The sequence below is a fragment of the Sorex araneus genome, chromosome 4 (genome assembly GCF_027595985.1).
Source record: "Sorex araneus isolate mSorAra2 chromosome 4, mSorAra2.pri, whole genome shotgun sequence".
In the NCBI taxonomy this organism is placed as follows: domain Eukaryota; kingdom Metazoa; phylum Chordata; class Mammalia; order Eulipotyphla; family Soricidae; genus Sorex; species Sorex araneus.
In genome coordinates, this window is record NC_073305.1 from 19653878 (window position 1) to 19681058 (window position 27181).

General features: G+C 43.3%; 1 protein-coding gene across 1 annotated transcript in view; it reads left to right on the forward strand.

Annotated features, from left to right (window-relative positions):
* KAT2B (lysine acetyltransferase 2B) overlaps nt 1-27181 on the forward strand; it is a 111440-nt gene that overhangs the window by 59998 nt on the left and 24261 nt on the right. Inside the window, exons 6-10 of the mRNA XM_055136249.1 lie at nt 5675-5866; nt 12765-12871; nt 18830-18955; nt 22567-22703; nt 26847-27055. Of these exons, the coding sequence (XP_054992224.1) occupies nt 5675-5866; nt 12765-12871; nt 18830-18955; nt 22567-22703; nt 26847-27055 (771 nt within the window). The remainder of the gene's footprint in view (nt 1-5674; nt 5867-12764; nt 12872-18829; nt 18956-22566; nt 22704-26846; nt 27056-27181) is intronic.

Consider the following 27181-nt stretch of genomic DNA (forward strand, 5'->3'; position numbering starts at 1 on the left):
TTAGGAGGACACACCCAGTGGTGCTCAGGGCCTCCTCCTGTTTCTGCACTCAGAGATCACCCCTGACTGGCTCGGGGGACCATATTGCTTTTTTAATTTAAAGTAGACAGTGTGTTCTGAGAGCCTGTGAAGATCACTGGTACCAGGTGATTTTGTCCTAGCGTTTTATTTTTAAGTTTTTGGATCACACCCAGTGATGCTCAGGGGTCACTCTTGGCTCTGCACTCAGGAGTTATTACTGGCTGTGCTCTGGAGACCATGTGGGATACCAGGGATTGAGCATGGGTTAGACACATGCAAGGCAAGTGCCTTACCTGTGTACTATCTCTCCAGCCCCAGAACCAGTATAATTTATGAGAAGCTTTTCTCTCTGATTCCTGCCTGATTTCAAGTGGAGTACCTCCTTACCTTACGTTTCCCATCCATATATGTAAAGTTTGATTTGCGAAGTATGTTTCTCTAAATAATGGACTCTTGTAGGAATTAGACTTTTCCAAAACAAGGTTTTTGGCTTTATCATCATTTCAGAGTTAAAATTAACAATAAATTATTCCTCTACTTTATAACTATTTCTAGTAATAATTGAGATAATAGGCATTAAAAATTTGTATCTTGGGGCTGGAATGACAGTACAGCAGGTAGTGCATTTGCCTTGCATGTGGCCAACCCAGGTTCAATCCCTGGCACCCCGTATGGTCCCCTGAACACTGTCAAGAGTGATTCCTGAGTGCAGAGCCAGGAGTACACCCTGAGCATTGCCAGGTTGGCCCAACAACAACAATAACAACAACAAGAACAACATTTTTTTTTTCTTTTAACCTAATCTGAGAATGATGGACATAGCTGGATATTTGCCAGAGCTAGCCCCCATAGAGTATCTGTCACTGAACAGAGAACGAATTGTTGCATATAGAAGGAGAGAGAAATGCAAGGCGGCATGGGAGATAGTACTCTTTTAGGGGGAACCACCCCAGTGGGACTCAGGGGCCTGGAGGGTCTCTCCTGACATTACTTGGCCCAGCTGGGTGGGCCTGATGTTCCCTGCTCGGAGCTGTGCTGGGGAGAGAACTCAGGGCCTCGTGCATAGATAGCAAATTTTCTCCCCAGCCTGGTGCTACTGGTTTTTTTTTTTTTTTTTTTTAACTTTCAAGAACTGGGAGGCACTCAGAAATTGGTATTAAGGTATTGGGTTTGGAAGGAGTCATGGCCCCAGCTTCCCCTTGGCTCCAGGAACCTGAGATCAGCCGCTTCAGTGCGGTGAGCATAGTATCTGTCACCACGAATGGGAACAGGGAGGGTTCTGGTTAATCATCACCTTCCTCCCACTCACGTCGCTCCCTCAAAACCAGTCCCTGCCGACCTGGGACAGTGAGGTCAGAGCTAGAGTGCAACAGGAGAGAAATGATTTGAGTCTCACCGTGGAACCTACGAGAACAGAGAACCGAAAGAGTCCTTGCGGACTCGAACTCAGGCCAATGGTGCAGGAGCGGAGAGGCTTCGCGGGAGAGACTGCAATGATATCCCCGGATGACTTCTGAAACCTGCTGATTTCTGGGTGTGGAGTACAGACCCAGAGGCTTTGTTAATAATAAATAAGGAAGTGAAGGCAGACAGCCCCCCCTCCCCCACTGCCCCACCATCCCACCGTGTTGCTGAAGAAAGGGAAGTGAGGAGAAACAACCTGTGAGATGACCAGAATCAATGATTGTTTTTCGGAGCAAACCACATTGTCATGACAACTTGGGAATGTAAGAAACCCACGCGCCACGAAAGCCTGGTGTCTCATCGATAGCAATCTTCTCAAAAATGGGTAATATTATAGGGGGCAGGCACCACAAGGCTTTATCTTGATGAGTAAGTGAACCTCTAGGCCAGTAATGCTGCCACAGCAGATAATTTACAGCAGTCCCAGCAATTAGAACAAACTTCTGGAGCCCAACATCAGCATGAAATCGGGGTGAAACAGGATTCTTTGTGGAAAACACTTGACCTAGAAAGTGATTAAGTTTATCACAGCTACCCATGAAGGATGAGATGATAAGAAATTAAATGCGGGTTGAAAAGAATTGCTTAAGTGACCTCTTCTTTCTGCATAATGGAAAAATATGAGTATTTTATATACTTAGACCTAGTGACATTGCTATTAATGTATTTCATAACTCTTGTATACCAAATATACACATCTATAATTATTGAAAATTGGTATCGATACATGTCACCCAAATCATTGGTTTTAGAAAGAAAAAACATGGGCAAATATTTCAAAGTTCTCTGAATTTTGAAATGTTACGACACTAATGTAACTCCATCAAGAAATGACCCAAAAAATCAGGGACTGGAGTGGTAGCGCAGCGGGTAGGGTGTTTGCCTTGCATGCAGCTGACCCGGGTTTGTCTCCCAGCATCCCATATGGTCCCCGGAGCACCGCCAGGATTAATTTCTGAGTGCATGAGCCAGGGAGCCAGGAGTAACCCCTGTGCATCACCAGGTGTGACCCCCAAAAAAGAAAAAAGACAAAAAAGACATGAAAATTAAATACAGGGGGAGTAGGATTATAATGTATGTGATAACAAATAGAGGAAAATGTCATATCCCAGATTCTGAGTTGTTCAGAACTTCAGTAATTACTAGGAAGCATGGACAGAACAATGGACGAGCATCACTGCTTCAGCCCAGACCCTCAAGAGTAACTACTTTGGGTTCAGGTGAGCTAAGAGATGTCCCTGAAACCTTAGTATTATCAGCTCTGCTAGTAAGCAAAATGACATTCGTCTTTTGCCCTCGAGTTCTCTTCACATTTTAATGTAAGTTATTATTTTTGTGGTGCAAAAAGGTTTTTTTTTTATTAAAACTTACATAGAAAGATGTGAGGAGAGAAAAAGGGGTGTGGCTTCCGAGAGAGAGCACAGGCTTCTTCAGAATGGCACTAAGCAAGCAGAGAAGCATAGAGGCAAGCAGGCAAGGCGTGTGTTCAAGGGAGAACTTGGGCTTGAAGAGCGAGCATCCATTTACATTTTATTTATTTATTTATTTTTCAATTTTGGGCTCACACCCAGCAATGCCAGGAACAATGATTGACAGTTCTCGGGGAACCATATGGGATGCTGGGGATAGAACCTAGGTCTGCCACATGTAAGGGCTTATTCTTTGTACTATCTCTCCGGCCCCTCTATTCACATTTTAAAGAAAGAAATGTATTCACAAATCATTGTGCTATCTATATTATATCAAAGTAAAAAAAGGGGGGCTGGATTGCTAGTACAGCAGGTAGGAAGTTTGCCTTACACATGACCAACCAGGGTTGTCCCCAGCATCCCACATGATCCCCTGAGCACTGCGAGGAGTGATTCTGGAGTGTAGGTTACTCAGGGGTAACCTCTGAGCATACCGGATGTGACCCCAAAACAAAATAAGTAAATATAAAATAAAATAAAATAAAATAAAAGAGCACACTTTGCATGCAGGAGGCCTAGGTTCCTGAGAGCTACCAGTTGTGACCCTAGAACAAAACAATAGAAAAGCAACAAAAGGAGCTGTGCTGTCAAAGGGGATGTGTGCAGTAGGTCGACTGGGGCAGCCCTAGGGCCTCACACATGATAGTCCTGTGCTTTTCACTGAACCACAGTCCCCTCAAGGATTGGATTTTTTTTTTTCTCCTTTTTGGGTCACACCTAGCGATGCACAGGGGTTACTCTTACCTCACTCAGGAATTACTTCCTGGCAGTGCTCAGGAGATTATATGGGATGCTGGGAATTGAATCCAGGTCAGCCACATGCAAGGCAAACGCCCTACCCGCTGTGCTATCATTCCAGCCTCAAGGATTGGCTTTGAGGATAGAATATACTTGCTCGCCTTTTCTGTTGCCAAGATTATTCTTTCAAACTTGACAGGGTAGAACATAATACTAAAGGTACCCATTTCAGTCTTGTAATAGTAACAGGACTTTTGGTCATCAATTATTAAAATAGAAAAGTTGAGAGAGCAGTAGAAATAGTAGTAGGAGTTCAACGTTAGTTTTGTGTTTAGGCCTAATGGTCCAGCACTGAAATTTCTCTTCCTCCAAGGTGAAACACTGTCACTTCCCCTGCCACAGACAATACAGGTGACCTATAAACTAATTCGGTTAAACGGTATAAAAACAAGTCAAGAACTGGGGCTTGTTCGTGGTCTGGTTCAGGCATTGTATGCAGGAGCCCACTGTGTGCGTTTGATCCCTGGTATCTTAACATTCCATGAGCACCCAGCTGGAAGCAGCCTCTGTGAGTACCATTGCCCGTGACCCCCAAACCAAACGAAATAATCAGTAGGTACGAGTAAATTCGTATTATTCCACTCTTTACAGAGGGATCAGGCGGCTTCTCAGAGAAGCTAGGGCTTAGAGCATTTCTCCACTTTTATTATTTGTTGACATGTTTTTTTGGTTTGGGGGCCACACCCAGATGTGCTCAGGACTTATTATTCCTGAGTGTGTGCTCAGGGATCACTCCCTACAGGGGCTCAGGGGGACTGCATGTGGTGCCGGGGATTGAACCCGGGTCAGGGGCCTGCAAAGCAAGCGCCCTCCCTGCTGTTCCATCATTCCAGCCCAGCATTTTCCCACTTGAAAGGAGTAGGGGAAGCAGCGATCAGGGAAGAGTGGGGTCAGTTTTTTGAAAGCAGACCTGCCGGGAACGGCAGGATCTGGACCCATCGTCAAGAAAGATGCTTCTGGTCCTCCTCTGATTTCGGGCACCCCCGTGAGAATCCCCTCTGTCAGCGCATATGCCTGGCTTTGGTATCTCTGGGAAGCCCGCAAGCAAGTGGGTTGCTTTGGAATGCACACACGTCGATTCTCTAGTTTCTCCTGGCCTCACAGCTTTTGCAGCTCTGTTGCCCTAGATAGCTGGCACACTCCACAACTGTGGTCAGATCTCAAGAAAGCACCTCCCTGTTTGCCCTGCAGGCCTGGGCACTCGTCCAGCCTCCCGCAGTGCCAAGAAGCATTTTTGACATTGAGTCTGAGTCATTGAGAAATGGCTGTACCTAAGCGACAGATGGTGGGAGCTTATTATTTCCTGCATTTCGACTGAGTTTTCTGAACAGTCTTGAAGATCTTTATTCCCCCCCTACCCCCCAAGCTTTGGGGGTATTGTGAATGCTGCGTAGGCGTGTGAAAGAATTCTTAATTTTCATTCAGAGGAAGAGTCATGGGATTCCTCCTGATGATGGAATTCAGCTCCCGGTACAAAAGGGACTCCCTCGGCCTCCCCTTTATTTTCTTCTTTAATTCCATCTCCCATCTGCGTGCCGGAAATTTGAATTGTCCTCTGTACTTCCCATACATCATCTATAATTTTCGTCACCAGCCAATGATGTTGGCCTTGTGGCTCATATTTCAGAGGTAAGGAAGTGAAGATGTAAGATGGTCCTGCATGACCAGTGTCTTGCAACCAGTAAGGTGGCAAATCCAGGATTCGATCCCAGGCCGGTCTGCAAGCGAGAGTTCCTGATTGGTTCTGCAGAATAGAATGGTTGCTGTGGAATTGGACCCTGGAGGTTTTGTGCGGGAGAGCTATTCTAATGCGTGCGTGTCACTTTCGAGTAGTGAGACTGATGCTTGTAGCAGACTGTCACTTCTGCTGATTATTGGGGGAGCTACAGGGTATTGATGGTGCTGGTCTTCTCTTCTTCTAGGTGGCTGTGTTACTGCAATGTGCCACAGTTCTGTGACAGTCTACCTCGGTATGAAACCACCCAGGTCTTTGGGAGAACACTGCTTCGCTCTGTCTTCACTGTTATGCGGCGGCAGCTCCTGGAACAAGCAAGACAGGAAAAAGACAAACTGCCCCTGGAGAAACGAACTCTAATCCTCACCCATTTCCCAAAGTAAGGCAGCTCACTGGTGCGGCTTTGTTTGAGTCCCGGCGCTCGAGAGGGCTGTAGCTGTGCCGAGTCTGCAGAAGCCACAGGATCAGGAACGAATGGGGAAAGCATCCCAGGGAGGGTGGGAGGGCCCCATTTCTCAGCTCCCATTTGTGAGCCTGGGTGGGGATTTCCCAGCCCCCTTTGTTAGAACCTTGACTCAGTGCTGCCACCTCCAGTGCTCCTGAGCCCCACCTCATCTCACCTGGGTGATTGTCTCAGAGTCTCATGGTAAAGGTGGTGCTTTGTTGCTAGCTGTCAGGAAGAGGAGAGTGAGGGAAAGAATGGAGAAGCAGTTTTCCATCGACTCACATGTGCTCCGAGGAACAGAAGTGGCTAGTTTTTTTCCATTCCATTTCTGCAGCCACTTATTCTAAGACTGTGGAATCCGTTCCGCCTCTGCTCCAGGAGGCCTGTCCTTTAACCCTTTGTAAACGGAAAAGGTTCCTCCCTTTGCACAGGAGCAGACTGGCCTCTTGGGAGGAGGTAAACCTCTACACGCAGTTTCTTGCAGACCAGCATCTTACATTTTTGCACCTGTTAGAGCCTCGACATGGAAAGAGTCGAGTAAATATATATTTTTTTTTTAAAGAAGGAAATGTGTCAGAGAAATAGGTCATGGCACCATGAGCTTGGAAATATGTTCTCAGTGTAAGAACCAACCACTGAAGCTGGGAGGCTGACGGCGGGAGGGAGGGGCAGAGTTGGTGACTTGGCATAGTGCCAGCAGGACGTGAGAGAGACAGTTGATGTTTTAGTTGTCATTCTGCCCAGAGCTGTGTTGGGCGGGGGCGAGGACTGGGGTGGGAATGGGCAGGCAGATGTTTTATTTCAAAAACGCTTTCTCACTACGATAGAGCCTTCCTTCTCTACGCCATTGGCAATGGTGGGTGTAGGAGCTAGATATTAAAAAAGAAGAGGATCGACCGAAGACTGATAAACTCGTGTTTTATTTGAGAAAAGGAGTGATCATTAAGTATGACTGGATCACCCATTTGCATTTCATGAAAGATAGTTTAAATTTTGGACCAGAAAGATACGGGAAGAGGCTGGAACTTACAGCATGTAGAAGGCCCTGGGTTCGATCCCTGGCCCCACATGGTCCCCTGAGCACCACCAGGAGCGACTCCCAAATGCCGAGCTGGGAGTGGTCCCTTCCGGCTGCCAAGGGTGTCCCCCACAGGAAACAGAGCAGAAATATAAGAAGCTTTCATTTGAAAAACTAGCTTCAAAAGTGACTGCAAAGATGATTTTATGATTTGCATCTTCAGTACACAATCTTCAGTAACGGGGGTGATGGATGATTATAATGAATTTTAGCTGACCCATCAACATGCCACGTACATGCTCATGTCCTGGCTTTCAGTCTTTCCTAACGCTAAGACCATCCGTGAGACAGTCTGGCAGAACATTTCTATATCCCCTATGGAAAAGACTCAGAGCATTTTAGTTACAATTTAGATAGTTGCCTCAACCTGGATTATGCTCTCAGGGGGAAACCGTATGTATTTCAGTGGTTGTTTTTTGCATACATGCACACATTGCATGCACACACGTGTGCACATTTTTCTTATTCTTTTCCCTATGGTATTTGCCATGTAGTCAGCATCTTATGTTTTCAGATTGTAGTTGTCATCCCGTCTCAAAGCTAAGGGATAAGGAGTCTCTCTCTCTCCCCACCCACCCATACCTTTTAAGGTACTTAAATTTTAAGAGAAATTTTAATTACTTTGCATAGTAACAGGTTTTTTTCCCCCCATGCAGATTCATTCTGCTTCTTTGAGGTATTTGCTAATTATAGTGTTTTGTTCCTTCAACCCATAGTTCTGGCATGCATGTACTGTTGAGCTAAAAAATCAATGCTGCTTTCTTTTCTTTCCTATCACTAATGGTAGGGTAAAGCTACCACCCACTTCTCCTTTTCAATCCCTTTTCATGGAATATGACAACATTCGAGGCTATCGGGGACTTATACCTACTGATTTGGCAGCAGAAATGCACATTGAGCCTGAGGTGCTGTTTGCGTCTTGGGCGCTGTCTCAAGAAGACTGCAGCCGGCTTCTCCCCAGCCACCGAGGTCCTTGGGATTTGCAAAGGCATTTTCAGAACTTCCTGATCTTGCTACTCTCCGTATGTTGCTCTTCCTGTCTCTTGGCTTTAATGTGTGCCTCCCCCACCTCATCCCTCAGCTACCTGGTTTAAAAGGTTTAGTATCTGTTTCACTTTTAAAGTAGTAAGTAAAGAAAATTTGGTTATGAGAAACCTGAAGCAAAAACTCACCCTGTGATCTAATACTCTGGACTACTTGTAGTGCATTGCTACATTTTTATTTTTTATTTTTTTTGCTTTTTGGGTCACACCTGGTGATGCTCAGGTGTGTGCGTCTCCTGGCTCTGCACTCAGGAATCACTCCTGGCGGTGCTTGGGGGATATGGTCATATGGGATGCTGGGAATCGAACCTGGGTCAGCCACATGCAAGGCAAACGCCCTACCTGCTGTGCTATTGCTCCAGCCCCCTTTAGTTTTTATTTTTGATGCTAAGTTTGAGACATTACACTTACTTTGCTATTTTTGTGGATGCTGGGCCTCCTTAGCTTGTGCTTGGAAGCCCTTCCTGTGGCACTTGGCCAAGCAGTACTGGGTCTTTTGGTTAAGTCCTGGACCTAGTGGTGCTGAGAGCCACCAGGAATACAGGGTGGTATTTGTGGCGGGCATATAAGGAACTTGAGTCCTCAAACATTCAAGGCATACTCTCCACCCCATTGAGACATTGCCTGACCACTGTATATTTCTAATTTTTCTCTACCTATTAGTGTTCTTTTATTCTACATATAATCTTATATTCTGTGTATATAAAATAAGCTTCTTGTGTTATTATATGAGACTATTCCTTATTGTAGCAGAATAACTGTAGAGTGCTATGTCTATGTGCGTAACATACACAACTAGCTTCATAAAGTTTTTAAATTTTTAAAGTTTTTATAATTTTATTGAATCACCGTGAGATAGTTATAAGCTTTCATGTTTGGATTACAATCACACAATTATCAAATACCCATCCCTCCACCAGTGCACATTCCCCACCACCAATATCCCCGGTATACCCCCCCTTTCCCACCCATCCCCTGTCTCCATGGCAGACAATATTCCCCATACTCTCTCTACTTTTGAGCATTATGGCTTGCAACACAGACACTGAGGTCATCATGTTTGGTCTATTATCTACTTTTGGCACACATCTCCCATCCCGACTGATTCCTCCAGCCATCATTTTCTTAGTGATCCCTTCTCTATTCCATCTGCCTTCTCCCCTCCGCTCATGAAGCAGGCTTCCAGCTATGGGGCAATCTTCCTGGCTCTTGTATCTACTGTCCTTGGGTGTCAGCCTCAATGTGATGTTATTCTATGTTCCACGAATGAGTGCAGTCCTTCTATGTCTGTCCTTGTCTTTCTGACTCATTTCACTTAGCATGATCCTCTCCATGTCTATCCATTTATAAGCAAATTTTATGACTTCATCTCTCCTAACAGCTGCATAGTATTCCATTGAGGAATAACTATAGAGTGCTATGTCTATGTGCATAACATACATAAATAGCTTCATAAATTATTAATGGCAGGCTTTGTTGGTGAAGCTCTGTGGGTCTTTGTGAAGAGAGTTCTAATCTTTTTTTTAAAAAAAAAATTATTTTATTGAATCACCGTGACAGAAGTTACAAAGCTTTCAGGTTTAAGTCTCAGTCATATAATAATCAAACCCACATCCCTTCACCAGTGCACATGTCCCCCCGCCAAGAACCCCAACATACCCCCCTCCCACACCCACCCCTCAGCTGAGTGGCTAATGATTTTCACTTTATTCTCTCTATACTTTGAATACATTCAGTGTTTCAACAGAGAACTCACTATTATTATTTGGAAATTTCCCCCAACAATCAAACCTGCTGAAAAGGCATCGTTTGATAATTCGTTTTGCATTGCTAAGAATGAAGATTACATGAGCTCGAGCCGCCATAACAGCGGCTGCGCGGTTTTGGATTTCTGATATTTTAGCTCAGCTCACGGTCTAGATGCATTTCTATAAGAAGTCGCTGGGTGCCAAAATGGGTTAGTAGACCTCCCGGATCATAGTCTTTAAGGAGCAGAGGGGCCGTGTCGTCACGGCTGCTCCAGGAGAGTACTAATCTTGCCATTAGTGATAAAAGAGATTTGGAACTTAGGAAAAGAAAGGAACCTGACTTCCACAGTGAAGGATAGTTGGGTACGATGTGAGACATGTAGAAGGTCTCTCGTAAGAGGGTTTTTTTGAATGAGAGAGTCAAACATTTACTTGGGGTCAGAGCTTCCTTATCTTGCTACTCCCCGTATGTTGCTTTTAGACATGATTTTAGGCATGCTTCTCACCTTTGCCTGAGATGAATTACTCTTGATTTTTTCACTTTATGAAAGTTCTTTCTTTCTTTTTAAATAAATCTCCACTTTAAAAAAGAGGATGCTGAAGAAAAGGAAAGTTAAGGACTCATTCCAGAGTTATCCATGTAAGTGCTGAGTGTGGCAGATGGACTCCAGAACTCAGGTTGTGTGCCATTATCCTATAATCCCCCCACTAGAATTAATGCGTCACAAGACAAGTCTGTCACTGTCCACACTTTTGTTCAGGATATTAGAATTCTTAGCAATCAGATAAGAAAACAAAATCAAGGATATAAATTGGGAAAAAATTATTATTTTCAGATGACATGATAAAATATATAGAAGACCCTAATGAGGCCACTAAAAAGTTTCTAGAAAGGACGAGTACAGCAATACAATAATTGATACAATGGGCTACAGGGTTAACATAAAAATTTGTCACATTCCTAATCAAGCAGTGAGCTAGAAGAGAAAGAGTCTACTCCATTCAAATTAGTGTCCCAAAAATCAAGTACCTATGAATCAACTTCTTTTTTAAAAAACTTGAGTCACTGTAAGATTACAAAGTTGTTCATGATTGGATTTCTGACAGTGTTTCAACACCAGTTCCTTCACGAGTTCCTGCTCCCATCTACCAATGCCTGTGCAGGCTGCACCCTACCTCCTTTGCCTCCTACCCACCAGACTGCCTCTAAACTGTCAATCAAACAAAAGATGGGAGATCTAAATATATTAGTCTCTAATTGCTGTAGCAATGACTTACAATACCATGTTGAATAATAGTGGCGAGAATAAGCAGCCTTGTCTTGTGCCTGTTCTTAGAGGGAAGGCTTTTGATTTTCACTGTTGAGTGTTATTTGCTGTGGTTTTGTGGTATATGGATTTGAGTATATTGAGGAACGTTATTTCTATACTCATTTCACTCAGTGACTTAGAAATTTTTATCATGGTCCAGACAGTAAAGAGAACAGGAGTTTTATTTTTATTATTATTTTTAAAAAATCATTAATGGGTATTAGATATTGTCAAATGTCTTTTCTGCATTTGTTAAACTAGGTCTTTGATTTTTTTTCTTACCTGGTATTGATATGGTATATTCATTGATGGACTTGCATATATCAAACCAGTCTTGTGGTAAATTCTTAAAAAAATAAAATAAATAAATAAAGATCATATCCCGTGGTGCTTAAAAAAATAGATGTGAGATCTCTACCATGAAAACTTTAGGTCACTTAAAAAGAAAGCCTTAGGAAATGGGAAAATATTTCGTGTTTATGGATTGGAAAAAATCAACATTGTCAAAAATGACCGTCCTACACGCATTATTATGTTGACTGAACACAAACCCATCCAAATTCTGTTGACATTCTTCAAGGAATTACTCCTGTTGGTGCTTGGGGGACCATATCAAATGTTGGGACAAACGCCCTACCTACTGTACTATTGCTCCAGCCCCTAGACTGATTTGATTTTTATTTTGCTTCTTAAACCAGAATTCTTTAATTTTGATATATGTAATTATTGCCTGAGGTTCAGTGAACCTTTCAGGGAAGACCTTATGGCCACATAATCATTTCTTTTCTTGGGGGGCCAGGGACACTAGGCCATCCAGGTGGATGGTTTTGTGCTAGGGCCCTTCCTGCTCAGGCATGCAGTGCTGGGTATTAAGCATGTGTCTTTATACACCCTGACCTCTCAGCCATCTCCCTGGGTAGTTTTATTTCTAAAAATGTTGAGAGGATTTCTATGACCCCACCACCCAGTTGTGACATCATTTGGTTGTAACGTGACAGAAAGTGTAGATCGTTGGTTCTAATCTTGGCCCTGCAGTGATCTAATTTTCAGACTTTGCACAAGTTATTTAATCTCTCTGTGCCTTAAGTTTTTTTCATGTATAAAATAGGTATGATGACAGATCTGTCTCAGAGGGTTGTTAATGAAGATCAAATGTGTTAATATTTATCAATTTCTCAAGAGCCGTGTATTTTATAGTGAAGGTTATATATATATGTGGGATAAATGGAATTATAATATTAAAAAACCCTGAATGTGAGGATTCAAGGAGTTGGTAGGTATACAGCAAGCACTTAAGACAAATTAGCAACTTTTGTGATGGTAACTGCAGTGATGGTGACAGCTTCAGGGAGGGCTCAAAGCTTTCGCTGAGATTTATTGATGAGATCCAATGCTCACTCTGTTGTTATACTGAATGGATTCTAAGTTGTGTCAAAAACACCAGGTCAAAGGAGGATGCATTTGTAAGAGTGCATTTGTATACAGATCAGGGCTGTCCTGCTAAATCACCATTTCACACAGAATTCACTTGCATAGTTTTGCTTTGAAGGTGAAAAACTGATGTGCAGGGTTTGCTATCAATTGCTTTTGTTGTTCTGATAATATGGTAATTATAAAGTTTTTATTATTTATTGACTTTACTCTTGTGTGTAGGTTTCTATCCATGTTAGAAGAAGAAGTGTATAGTCAAAACTCTCCCATCTGGGATCAGGATTTTCTCTCAGCGTCTTCCAGAACCAGCCAGCTAGGAATCCAAACAGGTACATTTATTTTTGCATCAATTAGTTAACATCCAGCTCACTGTGCATGTATTTGTGTTATAATCAAGAGGTGGAAGATTGGAGCTAATGTAAAAGGAGACCCTTCGACAGATCTTGCACCCGCATCTATCAGTGAGGATTTTTGCATCTATATTCATTAGTGTCATTTTGATAACTCCCCATCGAGGAATCAAACCCTGGTCTCCCATGTGACAGGCGGGGATACTTACCACTATACTAATGCGGACTGGAGCAATAGCACAGTGGGTAGGGCATTTGCCTTGCACGCAGCCGACCCTGGTTCCATTCCTCTGTCCCTCTCAGAGAGCCCGGCAAGTTACCGAGAGTATCCTGCGTGCACGGCAGAGCCTGGCAAGCTACTTGTGGAGTTTTCGATATGCCAAAAACAGTAACAAGTCTCACAATGGAGACGTTACTGGTGCCCACTCGAGCAAATCGATGAACAACAGGATGACAGTGCTACAGTGTTCATTAGTGATATTGATTTGTAGCACTGTGGCCCCATTGTTCATCGATTTGCTCGAGCGGGCACCAGTAATGTCTCCATTGTCAGACTTGTTACTGTACTCTTCTTAATTTGTTTTTTCTTTTTCTATGTTGCTCTTTTCTGGCTTGGAAATTAGTGTGGTATTGGCCTCACCAAATGTGTTTGGAATTGTTTTTTTTCTTTGGTTTGAATTTTTTGTTGAAATTGTTTTTATTATGATGCTGGGGACTTGTACTTTTTGTAAGGTTTTGTACTCAGGAATGAGAGGCAGTTTTGGGAATCAAATGCTGGACTTTGCTCATGTGAGCATGTGCTCTACCATTGAGCCCAAATCCCTGGGTTTCCCCCTCTTAGATTATTTACAAGTTTGAGCAAGATGGGTATTAGTTCTTCGGAGGTTTTGCAGTTCACTGGTGAAGACCATGAAGTCCATTTGGTACTGGGCGTTTGTTCTTGGGGACTCTTCTGATTACTGTTTTTATTTTTGCACTTGTGATTGGTTTATTCAAGCATTCTGTTTCTTCTCCACCCAGTCTTGGAAGATTGGATGATTCTAAAAAATATCTTCCACCACTTCCAAGTTGTTTGCCTTGTTTGCCTATAGATGTTTAGAAGTTTCTTATGACGCTTTGTACATTTGCAATATCAGTTTAATTCCAACTTTCTCATTTTTGATCTGGGAGGTAGATAGGGTAATGGTTGGGCTACACCCAGAGGATTTTGGGGGGGTATTCTCTGCTCTGTGCTTGGAGGGGTACTGGGGCAGACGTGGGACATGCTCCGGGTTAAGCTAAGGCAGCCCTTTAACTGCTGTACTATCTCTCTGGGCCTCAGGGCCACTTCCAGTGATATTCAGCCAACCTGGCTGTACGGTCCAGTGGCATAGCCTGAGGGTTCAGGACTGCTCTGGGGGCACATGGCTTTAGGATTTGTTCACCACAGAGTCTCATTTCCATCTGTCCCCACACATTTGAACGAGGTGCCCTGCACATGGCAGCCCTGTACCCCTGACTCCTGAGCTATCTCCTTAGCCTTTCTTCTTTGCCTCTTTTCTTTTCTTTCCCCAGTGTAAGCGAATCTCTGTTTGTTTGTTTTTGTTTTGGGGTCACACTTGGAGGTGCTCAGAGGTTACTTCTGGCTCTGTAGTCGGAAGGACTCCTGGCAGTGTCCAGGGGACCATATGGGATGCCAGGGATCGAATCTGGGTGGGCCACATGTAAGGCAGATGCCCTGTTTCCAACCCTTTTTTGTCGAGGTACTGGGATTTCCAATACTATTAATTATGCTTTTCATGCGTGTTTCGTTCCAACACTGCACCTGACACCAGAGAGCACTTCCCTCCACCCATGTCCTTCAGGACTCTGTTCACCTCTCACGTAAGCTCAGCTCAGTACACATAACCTTGGCCATGGCTTTGGCCATTTGTTGTTCTCTTACTGTGTTCCTCCCCCAGCCCCCATATGGGAGAGATTATTTTAGTTGTGTCACCTCCACATGAAGATGAATAGAGCCAATCTCCTGACATTTCATTGTTGTTGGGGCCACACCCAGTGGTGCTCAGGAGCCTCTCCTGGCTCTGTCCATAGGCGTGACCCCTGGTGGTGCTCAGAGGGTCCTCTACACCCAGGGATTCCAACCAAGCTTGGCCCCATGCACAGGCCAAGTGCCTGACCTCCTGTGCTGGCTCTGTGGCCCCAGAACACAGATTTTTGATGGCAGACTTTTTAGATAGAGCTCCAGCTCAGTGTATAATCCAGGCACTAAGGAATATCAGCTTCAGGAAAGACAATTTTATTCCTTGCCTCCCCCAAAACACATTGAGGTGTATTTTACAGGCAGTGAGATTCCCACTTTAAGCATTTATATTTCCTCATAAAATTTTGTTCTATCTATTGTGAGTCTGTTCTTTGCCATACCACAGGTTGGCTACCAAGTTGTTTTTTTTTTGTTAAGTTTGGTTTTCCAGAATGTTAAGTGAGTGAAATCATAAAATATGTAGCTTTCTTGTCTGCCTACGGATCACTCAGCATAGTGCATTTGAGAAGGTGATTAAGTTTTTTTTCCCCAACTGGAAACTTAAATTAGGATGGATATAAACAGAATTAAATTTCTACAGAGTACAGTAATTAAGAAATGAGGTATTTTGATTGAGATTAAACTCTTTGTTTCAATCCTTGTTAATATGAACACTTAAAAACATCTTTGCATTTTCTTTTTCAACTCTAAGTCGTAGAATGGAATTGTGTGTTTCACTAGTCAACACCTTCAGTGTTTGAGGCCTGCATCTGCGCATTTTGCCAGCTCCCTTCTGCTCCAAGCTGTCAGCGTTTTCTGACTGTATTTTCTCTAGTCGTTGGGCATATCATCCTATTTCTTTCCACCCTTGCTGTTCGTTTTACCTCACCTAGTTTCCTTTCCTAATTTCTTCATTGTCTTCTAGCAAGGACTGGATCTCCTTTTCTGTAAACTTTCATAGAACCTTGATCTGGAATATATACTCTCCTAGATTTTTCTTTTTTGGGGGGACTGGATTGGGGGAGGGGACACACGCTGTGTTCAGGACTTGCTCCTGGCTCTGTTCTGTTCTCAGGGATCATTCCGGGTGGGACTCCGGGGACCATATGTGATGCTGGGAACAGTGGGATAGTATACCCACTATACCGGCTCTCTTGCCCTCCTTGTCTTTTTGTTTTTGTTTTTGGGACACACCTGGAAATGCTCAGAAGTTTTTCCTGGCTCTGCCCTCAGGAATTTATGCTAGGAGTGCTCAGGGCACCATATGGAATGCCAGGGATCGAACCTGGGTTGGCTGTATGCAAGACAAGCGCCTTACCCACTGAACTATCTTTCCAGCCCCATGCCCTCCTTGGCTCTTCAGACCTTGGGGTCACATGGCATCACCAATGGAGATTTAAAGCACTAGGTTTTCTACTCACATCCCAAGACAGCCACATCCTGGAAGGTTGCCTCGATATGGAGATGTTTAAAACTGTACCAGGGATCCTGGTGTGAAGCAATATTTTGGGAACCACAGGGTTTTTTTTTTTTTTTTTTTCCCTGAAGGGTCTCTTGGAGTGGCCTTCTGTAAACATCTTACAACATTTTCCTCATTCTACTCTGACCTCATTTCCTTTTTTCCTTTCATTTTCTCTTTCCCTTCCTATTCCCTTTCCCTTTCTCTTTTTCTCCTCGCCTTCCCTTTGCCCCTCCCCACTTTTTTGCACATACTCGCTTGCCTATGAGCTTGCCTATGAGTATGACTTCTAGATATCGGAGACTGTTTCAGCAACTAGAATAACTGTTACTTCCAATTGGTTTCACTTCATACCTTTAGTCCCTATCACAGTACCTTGGAAAGTTGGTCTTACTGTTGCCATCACATAAGTGAAAAAGAACAAAGGGTGGGCTACAAGGTGCTCAGAGATGAGAGCTCCTAAGCGGTGGAACTGGCTTCCACACTTGGATCTTTCAGAGTCTGGACTCCCACCACAGTGTTGTGTTGCTCAGGCAGGCATTGCCAACGTGCAGTCACGTACTTCTCCGAGGAGTGAATAAAGAACACAGTTTCCTCAACTCAGGCCAGGGGACACTAAAACTGACCCACATCCACAAGGTTCACTTAAGGTTTTTTTTTTTCCCCCCCTAAAGAATCTCTTGGAGTGGCCTTCTATGTAAAAATTCCCCTTGCCCCTCGCCTGCTCAAAATGCCCCCGTGTTATCTGTCACTGCACAGAATGGAGACGGCGCAGGTTGGCTCTGGTCCTCTGGGTCTTTCATATGAGATTCCGTGGCTAAGGTTGTCACGCAGTTAGGCTGAGTGTACTTTTCAGCATTACCTTAAGCCTTCAGGAGCAGGCTGGTTCCTCTGTTCTGCTGTAATTGCCGTGCACTCTGGGGGTACCGGGAGGAAGAGTGTAATCATCTCCTTAATTGGCATGTCTGCACATCGATGCAACTATGATAAATGACATTCATAATGAGGGCTCTGAAGTTTTGCAAGATACTCAGATGTCTCGGAGTCACTCAAGCTTCCTCTTTGTGTAAAATCTCTAGTGTACTTTGAAATTCAGGAAAAAGGAAAAGCGCATAGCCTGGCACTCCGGGCTGTTCCGATTCTTTCTATACCAGTTGCCACTCAGTCAGAGGTGCAGTGGGTGGTGCTTCTCCGTGGCTTCCTTTATGTATTCCATCTCTCTTGGCTGCTAGGAAGGCGGGTTGCAGACTCTGCTGTCGCTGCACAGAAACTCAGACCAGCATGGCAGCTGTCTGCACTATCGTGTGCGTGTGTGAGGCCGTCACGGAGCATGTCTGTATCCGAATCAGCTCTCACCTCATCAGTAACAGGCAGCGGCACGGCTAGTGCAAATGGTGCTTCTGTAAAGCAGTTTTTCGGGAGAAAAAAGACCTTTTTGTTCGGAAATACTCCACGACACCGGGAAAAGTCTTAATAAGACAAAGAGTTCCTGTGTATTGTATATCCTAACCTCCAGATTCACCACTTGTTGACATCTTGCTGTATTTGCTTCATCATTCACCCACCCCTGCTGTACTTAGATATTTGTCGCTTTAAGCCATTTGAAAGTTGCAAACAGTGTGCTCATTTATATTCCGTGGCTTTCTCCCAAGAACGTGGACATTCTCTCTGCACTAGCCCAGAGTTGCCAGAGTAAGGAACTGTCATCTTGATGACATGTTTTTATATATGGGCCATCCCCCACTGCTGCCCCTTATCTCAGGGGTATGGCTTACAGTGAACTTGGGCTCACATCAAGGAGGCCTGCACCGTTCTTCCCTCTCATCAGTATTGTTACAGAGTTAGGTCTCTGTGCTAAGTTGTTGTTTACAAGGTTTCTCCACCACAGTGCTGTTTTTCCTTTAGTAACAAGAATGTGTTTTTGTGGGGAGATGCTTTGAGATTATGCTGTCTGTCTCAGGTGGTATTCACAAGAGTTAACTTGCACAGATGATTCATTCTATCTTCAATCAGTTGTTAAATGCTGGCTGTCAATTTTTCCCCCCTGATATTCTTTTGTTTGTGTTCTCCTGTAAGGAAGACCTTTCCATATTTATGCATGCATTTGTTATTTTATAACTATGGACTCAGGCATCTTTGTGTAATCAATGGTTGAACTATTGATGCTTGCGTGGACCCTGTGGGTGTGTTTTTGGGGGTAGGGGGGTTGGGCTATGCCTGGCAATGATCAGGGGTTACTCCTGGCTCTGCACTCAGGAATCACTCCTGGTGGTGCTCAGGGGGCCATATGGGAATTGAACCCTCTTCAGTCAAATGCAAGGCGAGTGTCTTACCCGCTCTGTCTTTCCGGTTGCACCCCGTAGGTTTTCAGATGACTTCTCTGTGCTGTTGGATATAGGATGGTCTCACATGCATGCGATTCCTTTTTGGCCTAAGTACTTAGGTGATCTAATGTATTTTTCTTTTCTTGGAGCAGTTATCAGTCCACCCCCTGTGGCTGGGACTATTACATACAACTCAAATTCGTCTTCCATTGAGCAACTGAATGGAGGTAGCCCTAGTCCTTCCTGCAAAACTTCTTCTGGGCTTGAGGCAAACCCAGGTAAGCTCTGAAGGGACCTAATAAAGGGCTGTGACTTGCTCTCGAACGGGGTGGGGAATGTGCTTTGGGTTTTAAGAGACACAGGAAATCACATGAGCTGGCGCTGTTACATGATGGGCAGACATGTATGCTGCTTCGTCGGCTGCCCGTGGCCCAGCTGTCTGTACTGTATGGCTTGCAAATGATATGATAAATATCCAGATGGCCCTTGGCAGGAAAAAGGGTTTCCCTGTCCTTGCTTTAAAACAAAGCACTCTTTTAAGAGTGCCAAAGGTAGCATTCATTCAACTACAGATTGTGCCTGTGCAGGATTTTAAAATGGCCAGAAATCACCCTGAGCACTGTTGGTTAGCTGTAGTTCTATGACAAATCACCTCAGAATTCAGACTGCAAACTTTCAGAGCCATAGAGATTTATCATCATAATTCACCCATCATGCAGTTAGTTGCCTGGTAATTGGCCGAACCTCAGCTGCGCTCAGCTCGGTTTGCCCGTGAGTTTGCCTGGGAACCGACAGCTCTGTTTTGGATGTCTCGAGTATCTGCTTTACGTCCTCTCTCAGCCTCATGCCTTGACATCTTGTCCTTTTCTTGAGGCAGAGCATGTTCTTACTAGAGAGCAAACAGAAATGCAAGTCTGGGTCCAACCATGTTGTACTACAACTTATTGCCTCATTTTGACATTTAAAGCAAATCATCTAGTCGAACCCATAGTCAAAGGGCAGAGAAATGTGCTCCTTGTATCTGAAAAGCTGCAAAGTTACAGGCAAAAAGTGGGGTGTGTACACACACACACACACACACACATGTATGTATATGTATATGTTCTATATTAAAGAACTGCTACAGAATGTCTTGAAGGTTGCATTTTTTTCTTTATTTTTAAATATTTTTATTTTTTATTTATTGAATCACCCTGAGCACAGTTACAAAGCTTTCAAGTTTAAGTCTTGGTCATACAATGATCAAACACCCATCCCTTCACTAGTGCACATTTTCCACCACCAAGAACCCCAGTATACCCCCCATCGCACCCCTCCCCACTGCCTACATGGCAGATGATTTCCACTTTACTCTCTCTCTACTTTGATCACATTCAATATTTCCACATAAGACCCACCATTATTATTTGGAATTTTCCCCAACAATCAGACCTGCTGAAAAGGCATCATTAGATAATTTGTTTACTGTTGCTGATTATGAAGAGCATATGATGTCGTGCGGCCACAATAGTGACTGTGCGATTTTGGATTTCTGATATTTAGTAATAAGTCTGGAGCTGTTCGTGGGCAGCAACTCGGGGTCCTCATTGGGGCGGGGAGAAGGGCCGGTTCCACCTCCCATCCTGTGATGCATTGCAGTTTCCTACCTGGCTGTCCAGTAGGCTCTGGAAGGTGGAAGGGACAAACACCTTTCCCCACCCGGGGTGGCACGTCGCCGTAGTTTAATGCGCAGTCCAGATGCATTTCTGCCCAAAGCTGCTGGGTTCCGAGATTGGTTAGTAAGCCTCTGGGATCATGGCCGTTAGGAGACGGAGCGAAGGTTGCATTTCTGCCACAGGCATGGCTTCACTTCAAACAAATCTTGGGGATGACCAAAGTTTGACATAAAAGAGAGAAAGGTGATTTCGAAAGACGTTTTTCTATGAAGTCACCTCTAGTTAGGACATGTGCTCTGTCCTCTCACTTTGTAATTGATCTAGAAACTCCGTCAGTGGCCCAGGATGCAGATTTCTTTCTTTTTTTCCTTCTTTTTAAAATTTTTGTATTTTAGGCCACATTGGGCAGTCATCAGGGTTTATCCTGGCTCTGCTGTCAGGAATCACTCCTGGTGGGCATGGTGCCACCATTATAACTCAGCCAAAGAAAAACTAAATAAGATAATTGAATTGGAAGACTAGTTGACCAGATGATTTTTAAAATGTTCTCATTCTCACTAACAGCACTAAGAAAAGTAGTGAAGGCCAGCTCCCCCCCACCCCCCAGCCCTCCCCAACTGTCTGTCAGACAAGCAGCTTCCAGTACTGGCCAATCAGGCATGAGTGTCCTCCCATTTTTCAAAGCTTCCTCTGGAAGAAGCCTGAGGCAGGCAGCTAGACTCCCCTCTCTTGCGCCCCCCCTCCCATCCCCATGCTTCCTGCCCAGCGAATGGACTATCTCACTAGGGCACAAATGCTCAGGGAAGGCCCAATAAAACAGTATTTTTTTTTTTTCTTTTTGGGTCACACCTGGCGATGCACAGGGGTTACTCCTGGCTCTGCACTCAGGAACCACCCCTGGCCGTGCTCAGGGGACCATGTGGGATGCTGGGATTTGAACCCGGGTCGGCCGCGTGCAAGGCAAACGCCCTACCCGCTGTGCTATCTCTCCAGCCCCTAAAACAGTATTATGTAGAAAGGAATGTAGTATTTATGGAACCATTTTATACAGACAAAATACTTTACCTTGTTTTGCTCCTTTACAACTAAAGTTAATGTGGCCATTATCTAGAAACGTGCATAGTGGTATTAATTCCTCAGGAATGAATCAGGTTTGAAACCTATTTTTTTTTTTAAAGTCAACATGAGAGAGGGTGTGAGAAGGGGAATAAAAACAAAAAAATTGGACTGGAGAGATAGTACAGTAAGTAGGGCATTTGCCGTGCATGAGACACACCCAGGTTCGATTCCCAGCATCCCATATGGTCCCCTGAGCACCTCCAGGAGTAATTCCTGAGTGCAGAGCTGGGAGTAACCCCTGTGCATTTTTGGGGGTGACCCAAAAAGCAAAAAACAAAACAAAAAAAAAAACTAAAAAAGAAACCAACTTAAAAAAATAGGTGGTACGCAGGGTGGCATTTGGGTCATACCTGCTGATGTTTAGGTTGGTGCTTACTCTTGGCTCTGCGCAGGGATCACTACTGGCTCTGTGCTCAGGGGACCATATTTGGTTCTGGGGATTGAATCCAAGTCAACCATGTGCAAGGCAAGAGCTTTGCGTTATATTATCTCGTTAGCCCCAAGATTTAAAAATTTATAATGAATTTATTTGTAACAGAGAAATAAATCAACCAACAAAACTTAAACCCTGAGTGATTCATAGATCAAGCAGACAACTCTCCATCAGGCTAGTTGTAAGCTCTGAAATCATGATCAACAAGTGTAACATAATCTGTAGTGATATTGACTCCTACAATGAGAAAATACACATTTTCTTCCCAAGAAGATACTATACATTTATTAAAAAAAAATTGGTTTTATTTTAGGTGATATCTGGGGTTTCAAATATTTTAACACTTAGCATCACTTGGACATGCTCTCAGAATCCAGATGGTCCCAGTTAGAGATTAGACCAGTGGTAACTAGCCTCACCTCTTATATTTACTGAAGAGGAAATTCATACCTGAATACATACTTTACGTTAAATTTGTGTAGACAGTGGGAACATTCCAGATGGATTTGTGCTTGGTGGTTACTGTGCTTACCTTCCTTTGCTTTTCCACTTTCTTCTCTTCATTGGAGAGTTCACTTCCATATCCACCAGTGTTAGAAAATTAATAGAACTCATTGTCATGAATTTTCTGCTTTGTGTCTAAAGAACCAATTTTTTTGCCCTTTCATCTTGACTATCACAGGAGAAAAGAGGAAAATGAATGACTGTCATGTTCCGGAGGAGGTCAAGAAACCCCGAGTTATGGGGGATATTCCGATGGAATTAATCAATGAGGTCATGTCTACCATCACGGACCCTGCAGCCATGCTCGGACCAGAGGTCAGCAGGGTAAACCAAAATAGACCAGGGTAAACCTGGTAGAAGGTACATTCTGGTAGCTGTCAGAATGGAGGCGGAATCACTGAGAGTTTGCTCTTTAATGCTACCCTGCTTTGCATCTAAACAGTTTTCAGGGAGGGGAGGGAGGAATAGCAGGGAGAGATGTGAACACTTGTGCCAACACTTTCCCACAATTGAAGTGTTTCCCTTCCTCCCTGCTCTCCATGCTGTTTGATTAAATAGAAGTAATATTGCATGAAAACATTTTATATTTTGACGTGCATTGTTGAAAATCAACATATGTGAGGGCCAGAACAATAGTATAGTGGGTAGGCTACTTGCTTTGTACGTGGTCAACCTGAGTTCAATCCCTGGCACCCCATATAGTTTGCTGAACTCTGTCAGGAGTGATAATCTCTGAGTGCAGAGCCGGGAGTAAGCTTTGAGTACCACCTGATGTGGCACCTCTATCACTTCCCAAGCCCATATTTGTGTCCCACTTGTTCCTTTTTATTGTGTTTTTTTTTTTTTTGGGGGGGGGGATCACACTCAGCGATGCACAGGGGTTACTCCTGGCTCTTCACTCAGGAATTACTCCTGGTGGTGCTCAGGGGATATGAGATGCTGGGAATCAACCTGGGTTGGCTGCGTGCAAGGCAAACGCCCTACCCACTGTACTATCGCTCCAGCCTCCTATTTGTCCCTTTTTAATCCCACACCTTTTCCTGGCTTTCTAATCCAAGTAAATTTTTTTCCTATAAATATTTGTTTTATGATACAAGAATTTATTATTATTTTACATATTTTATTTATTATTATTTTATATTTTTCCTCTATATTCCACAGATGAATTTGTCTTTATCTAGTTTATTGCATATACCATAATACATGCAGGATCCATTCCTCTTATTAGAAATGGCAGGATTTCATTATTTATAACTGAATACCACCCCATTGTGTGTGTATTAATTAATTGATGTGCTGCATCTTTATCTGCTTATCAGATTATAGGCACTTAGATTGTTTTTGTTCTTGGCTAATGTAAATAATGCTGCAATTAACATGAGAGTGAACAGATCTCTTTGAGTTATTATTTTGTTGTTGCGGTTGTTGTATGGGCTGGAGGAGGGATGTAAATGCCCAGGTAACTGGATGATACAGAATTTATATTTTCAGTTTTTTGAGAAATGTCTGTACATAATGACTGTACCAGTTTGCACTGCGCCCACAGTGCACAAGAGTTTTCTCCTTACCACTTCCTCTCCACCACTCGTTGCTTCTTGTCTTTTGGATAACAGCCATTCTCACAGTTAAGAGGTGATACCTCATGCTTGTTTGGAGTTATACTTTCCTTACTAATAAGAGAAGATGAGCATTTTTTGTATGCCTGTCGGTTGTTTATATGTCTTCATTGGAGTAGTGACTTCAGATATTCTGATCATTTTTAATGTTTATTTTTTTGCCAGGTTTTATGAGTTGGATATATGCTGCATAAATACCTTCATCCATAGGGTTGGATGTTTTTTGTTCTGTTGCAGGTTTTATTTGTTGTGTAGGATCTTTTCAGTTTTATGTAGCTCCATTATTAGAATTCCTTCCTTTTTAATTTTCCCCTTTGCTATTGGAGTTAACTTTTCAAACATATCTTTGATGTTTTAATGCTGATGTCATGGAGATATTGCATGTTTTTGTCTATGTCTTTCATGTTCTTGCCTATAACTCAGGTCTTACATTCAAGTGTTGGCCAGAGCGATAGTATAGTGGGTAGATGGTTGCCTTTCATGAAGCTGACCTAGGTTCAACCCCCAGCATCTCATAGGCTCCACTGAGTCCACCAGGAGTGATTCCTGAGTGCAGAGCCAGGAGTAACTCCTGAGAACTGCCGGGTGTGGTCCCCAAACCAAGCCCAAACAAAACATATCCAAGTCTTTTAAGTCATTAAAAAAATTGTGTGTGTGTGTGTGTGTGTGTGTGTGTGTGTGTGTGTGTGTATCACTTTAGCTGGTAGTCTAGTTTCAGTCTTTTGCATATCTGGTGTCCAGTACCATTTATTCAAGAATCTTTCTTGGTTTTATCATGAAAAAAATTGTTGAAAATACTAAGATCTTAGAAAAGTTCTGTAAGATCCTCTATATTTACCAACAGTTGACATTATTTCTCATTTGCTGTCTTCTTTTAATTTCAGATTATGTAGGGAGTCATAACACTCCTCTACCTTATTTTTGCCAGTATCTTCAAGAAGAAAGCTGTTCTTGGGACTGGAACGATAATACAGTGGGTAGGGCGTTTGCCTTGCATGAGGCTGACCTGGGTTCGATTCCCAGCATCCCATATGGTCCCCAGGAGTAATTCCTGAGTGGAAAGTCGGGAGTAACCCTTGAGCATCTCTGGGTGTGAACCAAAAAGAAAAAAAAAAGAATAAAGCTGTTCTTTCACGATGACGATGTAGTTAGCACTCAGAAAACTTAGGTTATAATTTTGTTCAATATAAAGTTTGGCAAATTTGAATTATCAGACCAAATCTAGTCACTGGCTGTATTTTTGAATAGTTTTTATTACATGCCCAGAAATCCTGAAATACTTGATATAGAAAAGTTTGCTGACTCTTTCCCTAATATATTCCCATATCCGTATTATGTCCCTTAGTACATTTGTTACTATAGTGGAAAGATCCCTTCAGGATTGTCTATAGTCCTTATTTTTTTCATCTCTTTCGTCTCCTTTAATGTAGAACAGTCTTACAGCCCATTGTTGGTCTTTTATAGAGCTTCTGTTGTTGAAGAGTCCTGGTCACTAGTGTCATATCATGTCCTTATTTTTGAATTTATTTATCTGATTTGGTTGCTCATAATTTGATTCAAAGGAAGCAGTTTTGCAAAAGTACTCCTGTCATATCATATTGTTTCTAAAGAGGGCCAGTTAAAACATTCCTGACCAGTTCCATAAAATGAAGAACTGGTTAGAGATTATTTTGCAAAGCATCTTTTAAATTTTTCTAGTGTGACTGCTAAAGTATCAGTTTTTAATTTGGCACGTTACCTTAGATATGTATTACCTGGCATAACTCAGAATATGAGAATAACTCAGAGGACTGGTATGTTATAAATAGATCTTCTTATAAAACTGTCTAATTTCCTTCTATCCAGTGGGGGATTTAAGAATGCAGTACCTTTTATAGACTTGTCCTTCACAGAGGTAGTAACCTGCACAGATTAGCTGAGCCTAGATTTTTGTTTTATTCTTTCCAGCTGCAAAATGTGGACACAGTTACACATTTCAAATTTTATTAAGTGGATTTCGTGGTAGATCAGTGGTGCCTTGCCATGACACACACAAATTAATTGTTAAATTTTTAAGAATTATGTGATCTAGTTATGAAATATGTCAGCAGTTGAAATTGACCCCAGTGACATCCAGTCACTTGGACAGCTAGTTAGTGCCATGCATTAGGGGTTTTCTTCGTTGGAGAATTATTTGTGAAATATTTACCTGCACATTGCTGAGTGGACTGGGTTGAATAGGAATCTAAAGTGCAGGATTAAGGTTGTATGCCCAGGTACAGTGGAGAGTGGGTCAACAGAAATTTCTCCTGAAAGAAAACTGTTCTCCTAATAGACATGGTGACCATGTAAACGTCACAGTTACTACAGGGTATGGAATGGGGTTTGGGGATCTATTATCCCCAGAGATCTTATTTCAGCTTGGTGAGATTCCTTTCAATCAGGGTTGGCCAACAATAGCCTGCGAAGATGTTCTGGGTTTGTTGCCTGTTTTGTTTTTTAAGTGAAGTTTCCTTGGGCACCAGCACACACGTTTGTTTTTGCACTGCCAGCTGGGGGAGTGTAGTTGACACATGGGTTTTATGGCTTATCAAGTCTAACTTATTTATTCTCTGACCCTTCCCAGACCTTTCCTGACTCCAGCTATGTAATAAATGCCATCCACACACTTGGATGCTATTCTGAGCTCTCAAAAGGCATTACTTCCTTGCTGCTTTCTTGCGTTCATAATGTGTATATGTGTATAGACAAATCCACAGGATGTCTTTAATTAGAGCAAAGAAGAGCAGTGTTGATACATGCTATCCCCCACCGTTAGAAGAGAAGAGTCTTGGGTGATTTTTCTCTCTTTGCTGCTTCCCAGACGAATTTTCTGTCTGCACATTCGGCTCGGGATGAGGCAGCGAGGCTGGAGGAACGCAGAGGTGTGATTGAATTTCACGTGGTTGGCAATTCCCTCAACCAGAAACCCAACAAGAAGATCTTGATGTGGCTTGTCGGCCTGCAGAACGTGTTCTCCCATCAGCTACCCCGGATGCCCAAAGAATACATCACGCGGCTGGTCTTTGATCCGTGAGTGGTGCTTTGCCTGCCCATCCTCCCTGTCTTCTCCTCTCCCTCCCCTTCCCTTCCCTGCTCAAACCAGGGTCACCGAGGCAGCAAGCATGAAGCGTAACTTTTGTTATACCTCTGGTCATC